This window comes from Megalobrama amblycephala, linkage group LG23 (assembly GCF_018812025.1).
Source record: "Megalobrama amblycephala isolate DHTTF-2021 linkage group LG23, ASM1881202v1, whole genome shotgun sequence".
Classification (NCBI taxonomy): Eukaryota; Metazoa; Chordata; class Actinopteri; order Cypriniformes; family Xenocyprididae; genus Megalobrama; species Megalobrama amblycephala.
In genome coordinates this window covers 14,885,989-14,900,547 of record NC_063066.1, presented here as the reverse complement: position 1 = coordinate 14,900,547, position 14,559 = coordinate 14,885,989, and the positions used below count along the sequence as shown (strand labels likewise).

Below are 14,559 nucleotides of genomic sequence, written 5' to 3'. Positions count from 1 at the left end.
AAATGGTGTTTGGACAACATAATTTCCCTCCTAAAAGCATTTATTTTTTAAGCATCGCTTCATTCAAAGCAGATCTCATAGAAGCTCTTGTCTTGAAAGCAGAATTTTACTTATCTGACACTCCATCCTGCAATGTGGCAAGCAGGGAGACCTGAGGCAAGTGTAGAGACCAGAGAGCTTTAGAATCACTCTGCTCTTAAAGTGTTTTTCAGGCATTACTGCTGCTGCAAAGCCCCAGTGATGGGAGTCATCATGTATCGCTCGCATAGTAACAACATTCTAGTCTCTGTGCTTTTGCCTTGGGTGAATGGAGGGGCAGCAGTTTATTTTGGTCTCTAAAGCTTAGCTCAAGACATAGATCTAAATAAAAAAGAAGGGAACGAATGCTTGCCAAGATTTCCCACTAAAGCTTCAAATGTAAATGCACCAAAAGTTGTGATCCGAAGGATCAGCTTCGTAGTGGACAGAATAAGAATCTAAAACCTGTGATAGAATGTCAAGTTATTGGTTCCAAGTTATTGTCTTAAGCTCCTAATGTAGCCAGCCGATTGGGACTTCAGTGTTTTTCCTTATTTCTTGCATAGTAACCATAATTTAACGTGTCCCTATTATGCTATTTGAAAGGTACCTAATTTTATTTAGGAGGTCTCCTGCAATAGGTTTACATGCATCAAAAAACACTTTCATTTTCTCATAATATACATTGCACCTCACCACATTTTTCAGTGATTCTCAAACGACCCGTCGAAAGAATCAGTCCCTCTAAATCCCTCCTTTCCGTGAGCCTGCTCTGCTTTGATTGGCCAAATGAAAAAGTTTCAGCTCCTTAAAGAATTTAGCCCAAGCTTTACTCGCCCTCAAGCCATCCTAGATGTATATGACTTTTTTCTTTCTAATGAACATAATTGCAGAAATATTAATAAATATCCTGAGGCATCTGTGCTTTATAATGGCAGTGAGAGGGATCAATGAGTAAAGAAAGTGCTTCTGTCCACATCCATCCATCATTAATAAGTGCTCCACATGCCTCCGGGGGGTTAATAAAGGCCTTCTGAATCAAAGCGGTGCGTTTGTTAAAAAAAAAAAAAAAAAAAAAAAAATCCATATTTAACAAGTTATGAAGTAAAATATCTAGCTTCCGCACGAGCTGCCTTCCATATTCAACGTATGCATGTAAAACTCTTGCACCATGACTACACCAGACGTGTGCGACGCGACACATCAAAAGACAATAGAACCCATTATAATCAATGATATTGTCTACATTGGATGTGGCGTGACAAATTCCTGACAGTAAACGGATTCTGTGTTCTATTTCCGACGTAGTCCAAGTGCTTTGCAACGTTCAGATTGTCGTTTTCAGTGTAGACAGCTTTTAGCTAGTACATCTGGTGTAGACAGTGTTGCAGTTCACAAAGCTTACGCTACATCCTACGCCTTCCATATTCAACTTACGGAAAAAGTGTAACTGACGTGACTCCAGTTTACACTTTCTTCGTAACTTTAATACGCAAAGCGGTCTGGTGGAAGCTACGTATTTTACTTCATACCTTGTTTAAATATGGATATTTTTAACACAAACGCATCGCTTCGCTTCAGAAGGCCTTTATTAACCCCCCGGAGCTGTGTGGAGCACATATTTATAATGGATGGATGGATGTGGATGGAGGCACTTTCTTCTGCTCATACTCATTGATCCCTATCACTGCCATTATAAAGCTCGGATGCGTCGGGATATTTATTAATATTTCTGCGATTATGTTCATCAGAAAGTAGAAAGTCATATACACCTAGGATGGCTTGAGGGTGAGTAAATCTTGGGCTAATTTTCATTTCAAAGTGAACTAATCCTTTAATAGTTCTCCTCAGCCAAGCTACATTTCTCTTCTCATTAGCAGCCAAATGATATAATTTGGTACATTCAAATTTTGTAAAAAATAACAAATTAATAAAAATAAAATAATTTTTTAGATTATTTTGACACAAATCTGATATTTCTGCTGCTTCTGTAGTTAACGTTAGAAAAATTAAAGGCATATTTCCTTCTTGATGTATGTATTTAGTAAAACTATGTATGTAGTGCTATCTATGTATCACTTGATCTTAAAGGGATAGTTCACCCAAAAATGAAAATTTTATGTTTATCTGCTTACCACAAGCGCATCCAAGATGTAGGTGACTTTGTTTCTTCAGTAGAAAACAAATGATGATTTTTAACTGCAACCGCTGCCGTCTGTCAGTGGTATAATGCAAGTCAGCGGGAACTTGGACTATAAGAGTAAATAAAACACGACAGACAAATCCAAATTAAACCCTGCGGCTTGTGACGACACATTGATGTCTTAAGACACGAAACGATCGGTTTGTGTGAGAAACCGAACAGTATTTATATCATTTTTTACCTGTAATACACCACTATGTCTAACTGCATTCATCGCTCGATTCGTTTGGTCTGATCGCGCTCTGACAGCGGCAGTGATGTCTCGCGCATATACAATGAGAGCGAGACATCACTGCCGTTGTCAGAGCACGATCAGACCTCACGAATCAAGTGATAAATGCAGTTGGACATAGTGGTGTATGAGAGGTAAAAAATGATATAAATACTGTTCGGTTTCTCTCACAAACTGATCGTTTCTTGTCTTAGGACATCAATGTGTCGTCACAAGCCGCAGGGTTTAATTTGGCTTTCATTTGTTATTGTAGAAGTTCCCATCCACTAGCATTATTTGACTGACAGACGGCAACGGTTGGAGTTAAAAATCATAATTTGTGTTCTACTGAAGAAACAAAGACACCTACATCTTGGATGCTCTGGGGGTAAGCAGATAAACATCAAATTTTCATTTTTGGGTGAACTATCCCTTTAATGATCAAACACACAACCAGACTGATGCATCCATAAATGTTCTTCCCCTTCATTTGTGTGTTTTATCTTTCAGTAAAAGCATTGACTATGCTTTGCATAATGTGTCACATTCCTCCTTGAATGAGTATTAAGAACATCTCCAGTCTCTCCAGTCTTGATGATCAAGTGTTTGTACTCTTCCATTTCTTTCTCGCTATTGGCTCACTATTGGCAGCTAGTTTTTCCCGGTATCATGCAGAGCATGGAGGATTGTGTCAACAAAAAAGTTCTCAATGCAGAGATGGCTTTGAAGTTAACAGCAGCAAAATGGTGTTAAAGCAGAACTATGTAACTTTTTTACCTTCATAAATAGTTTTCTAAGTCCTTACGATGCTTAATTGACTTGTAGTGGTGTGTTTGAGGCATGCACTAAACCCCTCTGGCACGTCTACGCCAAAAAACAGCACTTGCAAGTTGAGCTGCACAGACCCGACACAATCTCGCCTCATGTTCACGTTCACGCAAGAGTGACAGAATGCTTTACGGTAATTCAAAAACAATGTATATATTATGACTTTATAAGACAATTTCGAAAATTACCCACCTCATCGAGATTTCTTGTACTGTATTTGCAAAACTACTGCGCTGGTGAGCGTTGTAGTCGTTGTAGCCCAGAGCTGCGCTTGGAGTATTTACGACAGTGTGATTCACTGAAGGAACCTGTAGGGGGAGTTTCGCAAATCTTACTGAGTTCTGCTTTAACTTTTGGTGTGTAAATGGAAACAAAGTTTTCCACTTACTGAGGATTTCAAGTGGATAAGGAAGGAGAGGGCTCACTGAATGTCGCTTTATCACATATAGCACATGTAATGTATTATACATGCATGCAGCTATTTTTCACATTCCCAATGCAATCGGATATCTTTTATTGTCTCGTCATTTTGCCCCATTAAAATCTGTAGATGACATGCCCAGTTATTAAATGATGAGAAGTTTCAAAGCACGTTCAAAGCTTATTGAAAATAAGCTAATACTCTCAGCCAAGCTTTCTGGAGAGCCGTATTCAGTTGTAACCTTGGCGTGCGGAATACATCTGTGTTTACTGCAAATAGCGACACTGTCTGAGGGTTTTTAAATGACTTTCTTTCAAGAGCTAAATTGACTTGATTTCGCTGTCTGCCGTCAATGCCTCTATAAGCAGAGAGCAAAATTATAGACCTAGGTAGTGCATGAGCGAATCAACACCTCGTGTTTACTCTTCTTACAGACTTTGGCTGTATCATTAGTAGATGAATGAGCTCCACGTTGCTGATGAAAATCATTTCACATTCCAGCAGTTTGTGGAAAATATCTGCAAGGTCATTGGTGCTATTCAGTGTACCTCATTTTTGATAAAAGATTGGCATGTTTAATTAAATCAATATTGTGCTAATCAAGCTTTTTATGCATTTTGACTCTTTTTATATAGCTTATTAGGATGCAAACATGCATGCATGTAACAGTATGAGTTATTATTTGTGTATTCATGTTTTCTGGAGCGATTTGTCTGTTTTGATGAGATGCCACACCTATTGCTTGATTTTATTTAGTGTCTGAGATCAAGTACGTTGCCCCTGGTGGTCAGTTGAGAAATGAACGTCAAATAAATAAATAAATATAGTATATATATATATATATATATATATATATATATATATATATATATATATATATATATATATATATATATATATATATATTATTTTGTCTTATTCATTCATTTGACTGAAATGACATCTAACATTATTTACAAATTAGAAGAATCAAGAATGTGCACCACACAATAATAAAACTTATTAGCAATGGACTAACATTTTTTTGAAGAAAAAAATATGAAAAGATGATTGTTTGAATTAATAGTTTATATATAAATGCTTGAATATTTGGCTTAACTTTGCACTTTCTTCTAATTTCTAACTAAAATGTTGGATACCATTTTAGTTGAATGAATATAACAAAATATTGAACACATTTATAATATATATTTTCATCACATTTTTATCTTGTCATCATTATTTGTTAAGGAAATCAAAAATTCTTTTGTTAAACATCGCTGGTGTAGTTGTCTTCTGCTGAACATATTCCTGTTTCTTTCAGCATTAAACAAGAATGAAAGTAGTTCATTGTTATGTGATAGACAGTCACTTCTTGTTTTGTTTCATTTAAAAAGCTGTTGCAGATTGCCTAATACAACAAGTGTTGAAGAGATAAATTATGCACTGATCAATTTCAAGGTGTCTGTTGGTGAGATTGCTGCTATGTCAAGTGAAAAAGCTAGCTATGTGATGTTTTATTTACACACTGAGCTCATCTGATGCCCTTTGATGATGTCCGTTTTGTTTTTCTGGGTGTCATGTAAATGCTTCATGCTTTCAACAGGTCATGAAAATTCCATTATTTGCTAGCATTCTGAAATTTTCCTCATCCTATAACTTCGATGTTGACAATTTGAAAGACATAACTCTTAACAACACGCCGCCCCCCAAACAGTATGCAGGTCAATAATTTGCAAGCATTGCCTCTCTCATTGGAAATCATTCAGCTCCCACTAGGAGATGCCAATCATCTTTGTGTTTAATATTTTATTACTGAATCACGCAGGATCCCCCCCCAAAGGGCTGTTAACACTGAATGACTAACAGAAGCACATCTGCTGGGGTATTCTGGGAAACTACCTTTGATAACTGCCACATTTGGGCAACAAAACAACTACTGGTTCAGTCCAGTAATGTCATCACATTGATGGGTGACTGAGTCCATTTTTAAGCTTGTTAAATAGATATAATTCAGAAACTGATCTAATATCAGAATTGGAAATTTGCCTTAACTACTGGTCACATCTCAATGACTGTGAATTTAACTCACTGACAGATTTAACCCTTAATCCATTTGAAATAATGAGGCACATTCCATGGATCTGGGTGGTGTTAAGAGCGGTTTCAGGAAAGTTAATCTGATGAAATCTCTTTCTCTTGTGAGAGGGCTATGTGGCAGGACTAGTTCTTGGCACCCTGTGTAGAATCGAAACAGGATGTGAAACCTCAATCAGAATCTAAACTGTGCAAGATAAAAAGAACTGATCTCTGTTCTGTTCTATGATTTTCAGGGGACGAGGTCTTGATGGGGAAGAAGAAGAGGCAATGAAAGGTAAGGGAAATGGGTTGCACATGCCCATAATGAAGTGGAGAATATTTTATGTGTGTTGCTTGCAAAGACCAAGAATCTCTTATTTGTCTATCTAAAGTACTGTTTGATATTTCTTAGATTTTACTGATTTTAATATGACTTTGCTATGGACTGCTGGCAGTCTGGCTGTTGCCAGAGCAACGAATGACCATGACATCATGTAATAATTGTTTTTTCCCCTTTTTTCTCTCTTTGGAGCAGAGATGTGAAAGTGCTATGAATCATAATAAAAAACAAGAAAATGCACAGTAAATTATATGCATGTGATAAAATTATGTGAATTCGTATAGACCCATATAATTATTGCAATTGTTTGTACACTTGAAATTTAATGGGGACATAATATGAAAATCTGACTTTTTCTTGTGTTTAATTGCTATAATCGGGTCCCCGGTGCATCTAGCAACCCAGAAAATGTGAAAAAGGGCTACCCAGTAACTTTGTTTTGGTAAGCCTTTCTCTGCAAGCATGTAGAGGGAAAAAAAAAAAAAAAAAAAACCGAACCGCTCAGTTTTCGCTCCCATAGTGACATAGGAAGGGGATCTTATTATAATATTACTGCCCTGTAATCTGCACATTTCGACCTACGGCGCCACCATTTTGTTTTTGCAAGCGAGGCAGAGCTGCAGATGTTAGACAAAAGACAAAAAGATGTAAATGTAAGTGTTTTTAAGTAATGCAATTGCTGAAGTGTTTCTTCAGTTCAGGCAGCTCCACTTTCCGTGTGCTTTCCTTTAGCCTCCATACGCTCTGTTACTTTATGCTAGCACAAACAGAAGTTGTGTTTGACAGAAAAATATCGGTGTTACTTATGACTTACCCACAAAACAGCTTAGACTACTAATGTGATGTTATTTTACACCAAACTACTTGACAAACGAGGGTCAATTCAACGCTGGTTTTGCACAAGAGATTAACATGACGGCACATGCTAGTCAATGAGTTGAATCAAATACACAGAAACTACATTCAGAAATGTCCAGTTGCATTCTAAAAGTTCTAAATCAGTGTCAGACTCCAGTTTGAACAATGTAAGTCTGAACACCCTACTGACACTTGTAATTTTGGCTGCGTGAGATTCTCCAGCTTTGTTGTTGTTGAGCAACTGAAGCGTGAGCTGTTAAAGCTTCGCCCTCTTTTGGAAAGTGGGCCAGAAGCAGCAGCTCATTTGCATTTAAAGGGACACTCACAAAAATTGTGTGTTTTTGTTCGCACCCAAAATAGCGGCAAATTTGACGAGCTATAATAAATTATCTGTGGGGTATTTTGAGCTGAAACTTCCAAGACATTCTGGGACTTAGGGGCATAATAGGTCCCCTTTAAAGCTAAATTTGAATTATATAATAGTAATGTAATGCATTGTATTTCAGATAAATTCAAGGAAAAACATTCTGGGAAAGGAAGTCTCTCTCTCTCTCTCTCTCTCTCTGAAAGGCTTGTAAAGCTAAACATTCATTTTTTGTTGTTGTTGTTCTTGCTATTTTAGTTAAAATGACAATTTTCTTGAATTTGAATACTTGCATTTAAATTCAAATTACAATTCCGCATCCCGTTTTCTACCTCAATTCAACTGTAATTGGCACACAACCATGTTTATTGTTTGAAGTGAGGCTTTTGACAGAATCCATTACATGGACTTTTGTTTATGAATTAATAGTTATGCTAATAGGATTTTTTTTTTTTTCAACTGTTCAGCTTTATGAATTTGAATTTTGTCTATTCTTGCTTGTCTTTGTCTATGAGGGCATTGTTCCTGATATTACATGTCAGAAACCTTGCAAATCACGAATAGCTACAGACTTATTACCTTTGCACAGGCTCTCATTTCTGTTCATAATAATTCACAGGAATCCTGGGATGCACCTGAAAACTTATAAAACATTTCTACAGGCATTCACAATCCACCTGAGAGCCCCAGACTGGGTCAAGCGGATGTGTCATGTTCCCCTACCTCTCCTTTACAAGGGAACAGTTTGTTTCAGCCAGGTGGAGCTCAGAGACAATTGCAAAGCCCAGTAAAAACTCAAGCTCATAAGTGAATAAATGAGTCTGATGAGTGAAATAAAAGAAAATTGCAAACCCAAAAGCACTACCCGTCTGGAGGTGCTTCCAAAGGTAACTGCACAGATTGGCCAGTCCGCTTCATTACTGTAATTATTCTCCCACAAGATCCGAAGACCTGAGAGAGGGACCACGCAAAGATTTGGGCTATTTTAGGACTGCTTTCAGAAAGCAGACAGTGCTGCCATCATGCCTTCCTGGAGTCTATCCATTTTTCTTTGAGAGTACCAACATGCACGTCCTGATTTTGTCAAATTAGACGTATTCCTGGGTCAACATATTTTGTTGATCCTGGAACAACATTCTTGTCTGAAAATTTAGTCCTATCCCTACCCCTAAACCTACTCCTAGCCATAAGTTATCCCTAAAATCAGAGAGAAATGATAGATGAATAACACTGATGCAGAAGCACCTAAGCCTGGTTGTAAACCTAAACTTGACATAAACCATAAATTTGTCACTCAAATCTGATTGGTTGATTGGAATGTTGTTTCAATATCAGCAATGATGATGATCCAGGAACATGTTGCACTTTGTGAAATCAGGTTCTGCGACCAACACAACAGTCCAAGAAAAAAAAAAAGGCTGCTGGACATGGCCAGTAAACAAACCTACTCGGGGGGACCGTTCTTTGCCCGGCACCTGCCACTATTACTGGAGAGCAGGTGCAACTGTGTTCATTAAGATACACATCAGGACACAGAAGTCCTTAAGAGGTGGTTGGGGGCACATTTTGCGAGGCTGCCTTGCAAACACAACATAGCAACAAGGTGAGCGAAGTAATTTCAGCTTGAATAATGGGGGGCGTCTCGTGAGCCTGACAGACGTGTGCGGCGAAGGCAATTTCACAGCCTCTCCACGCCGCTGTTCGTGTGATCTATTCGAGGTGTTCTCCGACACCACGGTCAATATGACAGACGCCGGTGGTTCGGGCCTGATAAGGTAGCCTGAAAGGACGCTGCTTGGGTGCTGCACGTTTCTGTCAACCACGGTTCCCTAAGAGACAACAGGCATTCAGAAAGGTCAGAAAAATAGATGACATCAGTTTACTGCAGCAGATGTTTTTTGGATAAACTGCAGCAGTGCTACTATGTGTGTGTCATTTTAAAGGCATGTGCTTTACATTCGGTTATATTAGCTAATATGACAGGCGTCTAATCCCACAGGACCCAGGAGAACAATAATTAGGACATGAAAAACATTATGGTGCCATTGGACAACATGCAGTCTCACAGTTAGATGCACACACACCTTACTTAAACACATAGTGGAGTAGAGAATGATGGCTAACTCTTTATCTTCCCCGGGCTTCTGTAACAACATATGTTTGTAAGTAATTAAAAGAAGTTCCCAAGTGGTTACCATGTCATAATGAAATACAATATGGAGAGCAAATTACCTTTCCACAACAGTTTATGCAAAGCTAAACACAGGAGACCGCTTTGCCTCTCCCCGCTGCCACATGGAGGGATTGGCAAAGATAGTCTTGTGCTCTATTGATGTATTGACTTCTAATTAGTTTGTCAGGAGCTGTACCTTTTAAGAGCATGGGAATAATTGATGATGCCTTACCTAGCAAAATAAAGAAAGCGAGAAACATTTCATATTTCAAGTCTAAATAAGGGGAGGCGGGGCTTATGAAATATGCAGTGTTGGTTTGAAATATTCATATCTAAGCTGCAGAATTGTGATGCCTGGAGCTGCAATAGTTGCACATTCAGGTTTCGTTGTTGATGTCAGCACTTGAGGCATACTGTGTGCGTAAAATGTGTACACACACACACACACTTGCCTAATATTTCCCCCTGACTGCTGTTGAGAAGAGACCCCCTAACAGTTAGGCCTATCATTGTGTTTTAAAGCACCATTATATTGCTCGTTGCTGGATATCAGCGACTACATGGGCCTTTAGTTAGCCGACTGCAGCAGTTTGAGAGTGTGAGCACTCGCTCTCGATCTCCACAGCCCAGACTTCCAGTGTCATTAAGCCCATTACATGCCCTGTGAGAATCTTCACTACTTCTGCTGCTCAAAGTGATGACTTCTCTCAAGCAGGAGCGTGAAATATCTGATGCAGAAATTAGACTGGAGCTTCAGCAAATGTGTTAAAATCATTGGCTGTTAAACGAGTTACATCCTCTGGGAGAATTAATGCATAACGTAGTATACCGAAGCGCAAGGTTTGCGTGTCTGTTGACACTCCGGTATTGGCAATTATTTACTTGCTGTCCATTTCTGGGTATCAACAAGAATTGGGGAATTATAATGCATAATATCTATGTTTTGCAGTTCCGATTATTATAGCAGTCTTATTATGTAAAACACACTATGTATTTATCTATTCGTTCTGGCATTTTCTCCAACTCTGTGATGTTATTGTTTATGCCAAGGAAATCTAGATTGGATTCAGTCGGTTCCAAGAATACTAAACAGTGTGTGCAGATGTTTCTATGTCTTTCATTTCCATTCCATGATTGTTATTCTAATCATTTCCTAATTAATCCACAGCCATGCACCATTCTCAGTAGTATCTCTTAGTCTGCACAATAGATTTGGATTTCTCTTACCTTCCCAGGGTTTGGGCTCCATATAAATCTCAGACTGAAGATACAGAGGGCCAGTATCAGGAACACAACACTCAGAATGATGGCGGCACACTGGTAAGCACGATACCTGGCCTTTCTTTCCTTCTCTTTCCCCAGCTCAACCTATAAAACATTCACATTATTGTACTTCTGTGGTTTTATATGAGGCGATTCCATGTAAAGGATTCACACATTGATTGTATTCCACCACAGTGCTCAGCTGAGAAAGAAATAATCACACGGGCAATTTGAATTCTTCCGGGATCAGAACAAAAGGTCACATTTATTAAAATTGTCCCAAATTAAAAGTTCGTCTGTTCGATTAAATTCCCTAAGCTTATGGCCGCAAATTAATAAAGAAAGGCTTTTGTTCCGGCTGAGTTCCAGGAGGGAGAGTCTAAAAGCTTACTATTCACAGTGGTGTGCTCCACTATCTCTCAGGACATGGCCAATCAGAATTATGAAATATGGAGGAACAAGCTTCAATTAGCAAACGTCTCTTGCCGAAACAGAAGCTTGCAGAACAGAAATAGCATTGGTGACCATGTGCGGTTCTAGGCTCAATGGATATTCAGAGCGTTTGGCCTATACCAGACCTCTATCAGTGTGTATGGTTTCTTTCTTCTTTATTAAATAATGCACTTTATAATAATAATAATAATAATGTTGAAATGTTTCACATGTAACACTGTATGTAATGTACTTTAAAATGCAATAGTTTTCTTCCCTTCCAGCATATGATCTGATCTTAATTAGCATTTTTGTGTCGAGTCGGCAAGTGTTGTTTACAAATTAGCAGGCTATTATTATTTGCATTTCTAATATAAAAATACGGTTAATGTATTATTAGCCTACAGTAAGTCTGTGAGGTTCACTGCATTATGTTTTAATAAAAGTGTATTTCCAAAACTGCACATCTTACAAATTTGGCAAAAAAACAAAACAAAACACTGTATACTGTATGTATGGTATAGTACATGTAGAGTTACGTCTCTAAAATATTCTCTACTTTGCCAAGATATCTGGCTGGACCAAAGTCAACGCAGTTTTCTCTGATTACATTGTTGTTGTCTGTAGATTGGAAAGCACCGTCATCATTTCTTTGACTTTGTGACAGAATAAATAACAAAATGCGGCAGACTTTATGCAAAACAGCCAAAATGTAGCTTGCAAGACCATGTCTGATTTATAGAGCAGCCTGCAGCTTTGAATAATTTTATTTGTGACAAAAATTGTGACAAGATGATAAAAATCATTCGAGGCTGAAGTCCCAAAAGCCCACCCCTAATGCCGCCCTTGGTGGTGACTACTATGATTGTACTTTATCTCACAGTTTGAGACAGGAATCAGACCATGTCATTAAGGATCATTTTGTTGAACTATATATATATATATATATATATATATATATATATATATATATATATATATATATATATATATATATATATATATATATATATAAAAACACTGATCAGGCATAACATTATGACCACCTTCCTAATATTGTGTTGGTCCCCCTTTTGCTGCCAAAACAACCCTGAGCCGTCGAGGCATGGTATTCACTAGACCCCTGAAGGTGTGCTGTGGTATCTGGCACCAAGATGTTGGCAGCAGATCCGTCAAGTCCTGTACGTTGCGTGGTGGGGCCTCCATGGATCGGACTTGTTTGTTCAGCACATCCCACAGATGCTCGATTGGATTGAGATCTGGGGAATTTGGAGGGCAAGTCAACACCTCAAACTCATTGTTGTGCTCTTCAAACCATCCCTGAACCATTTTTACTTTGTGGCAGGGTGCATTATCCTGCTGAAAGAGACCACAGCCACCAGGGAATACCGTTTCCATGAAATGGTGTACATGGTCTGTAACAATGCTCAGGTAGGTGGTACGTGTCAAAGTACCATCCACATGGATGGCCGGACCCAAGGTTTCCCAGCAGAACATTGCCCAAAGCATCACACTGCCTCTGCCGGCTTGCCTTCTACCCATTGTGCATTCTGGTGCCATGTGTTCCCCATGTAAGCGAAAATACACGGCCATCCACTTGATGTAAAAGAAAACGTGATTGATCAGACCAGGCCACCTTCTTCCATTGCTCCGTGGTCCAGTTCTGCTGCAGTTTTGGAGATGCTCTGACCCATTCATCTAGCCATCACAATTTGGCCCTTGAAAAACTTGCTCAAATCCTTACGCTTGCCCGTTTTTCTTGTTTCTAACACATCTACTTTGAGGACAAAATGTTCTCTTGCTGTCTAATATATCCTACTCACTAACAGGTGCTGTGATGAAGAGATAATCAGTGTTATTCACTTCACCTGTCAGTGGTCATAATGTATATATATATATATATATATATATATATATATATATATATATATATATATATATATATATATATATATATATATATATATATATATATATATATATATTCTTGAAAAGTATGCACAAATAGAAATGCACTGAACTAGACAGTTTCACATTAAGTTTGCCATGAGCACACTGTTAAAAAAATCAAGGCATAAGCCCTCTCGCTACACGTGACAGGAAACAGGAGGACAAACAATTAGAGAAGCCTACAATTCCTCTAAAGAATTTCCCCTTGCATGAAGCAAAAATATGAATAGAGATAGTGCTGAAATCCAGAGGTTGCATAAGCAGTGGAAACTTGACTGGAGGACAACGTTCCATCTGCTCGGAATATAAATGGCTATGAAAATATACCGACGGCTGCCAGCAAAACAGTATTAAACCGGTTTAAGGTTAAGAATCAGCGAGGCAATTCTGCTGTAGCGGGATTGAGTCTGAGTCTACGGTGAAGAAGGGAGCCGAGGGCCCCCTGCTGATGAGAGAGAGTGAGGAAGGGCGAGGAGGAGAAATAGAGAGAGGTAGAGCGGGAGGGAGGGATCGAGAAAAAAGAGACCGAGAGATGAGAGAGGAAATGTGGAAGGAGAGAGAACAAGAGAGAAGGAAGGAAAACAGACACTGTAGATGGTTGTACAAAAAACAATTTTCATCTGAAAGGATAAACTGAGCAGAATCCCCCTCTAATGTCTGTTATTTCACATCATTGATAGCGGTGAAGATCTTTCTTCTTAAAAGAAATTGCATACTGTTGTGTAAATCAAATCTGTATTTATCATCACTGACTTTATGCTAGTCCAAAAGGGTATATTAATAATTGTGTTGTTACATTATTTTCTAAAATAAATCCACCCACTTGATTTTCAGCAAAGCAGACATATAATTGCATATACAATGCTGAGAAAATTATCTTGATTGCTTAATTATAAATCATGCGTAATAATTTGCACAGTAGTAAATGTCTAGCCATACAGCGTGCCACTCAGCTGAAGAAAAGGCACTGAGTGCAAGAAAACAAAACGGAACACTAAACACTCAAAAAGTCTTGCAGTCAGAAATAATTAACATTTTACCCCACCTGACATTCACACATCGCAACCTTTGAAAAGAGCAATTTAACACAAATTAAAACTAATTTGAGATCTCCCACTCAAATCCTCTTTACTAAACCTTTAAATAAATTACACACATATATGTATATATGTGTATATATATATATATATATATATATATATATATATATATATATATATATATATATATATATATATATATATATATATATATATATATATATATACACATACATACATACATGTATATATATACACATACATACATACATACAGTCAAACCAAAAATTATTCAGACATTTTTGATATTTTTGATATATTTTTACTAGTGGGTGCAGGACACTGTAGTTCATTTATGTAAGTGAGGATAGCAAAATAAGGGAAACTGTGACATATTATA

At 37.9% G+C, this 14,559-nt stretch overlaps 1 protein-coding gene across 1 annotated transcript in view; it reads right to left on the bottom strand.

Annotated features, from left to right (window-relative positions):
• tnmd (tenomodulin) overlaps nt 1-14,559 on the bottom strand; it is a 42,944-nt gene that overhangs the window by 27,863 nt on the left and 522 nt on the right. The window contains exon 2 of the mRNA XM_048176649.1: nt 10,702-10,842. Within this exon, the coding sequence (XP_048032606.1) occupies nt 10,702-10,842 (141 nt within the window). The remainder of the gene's footprint in view (nt 1-10,701; nt 10,843-14,559) is intronic.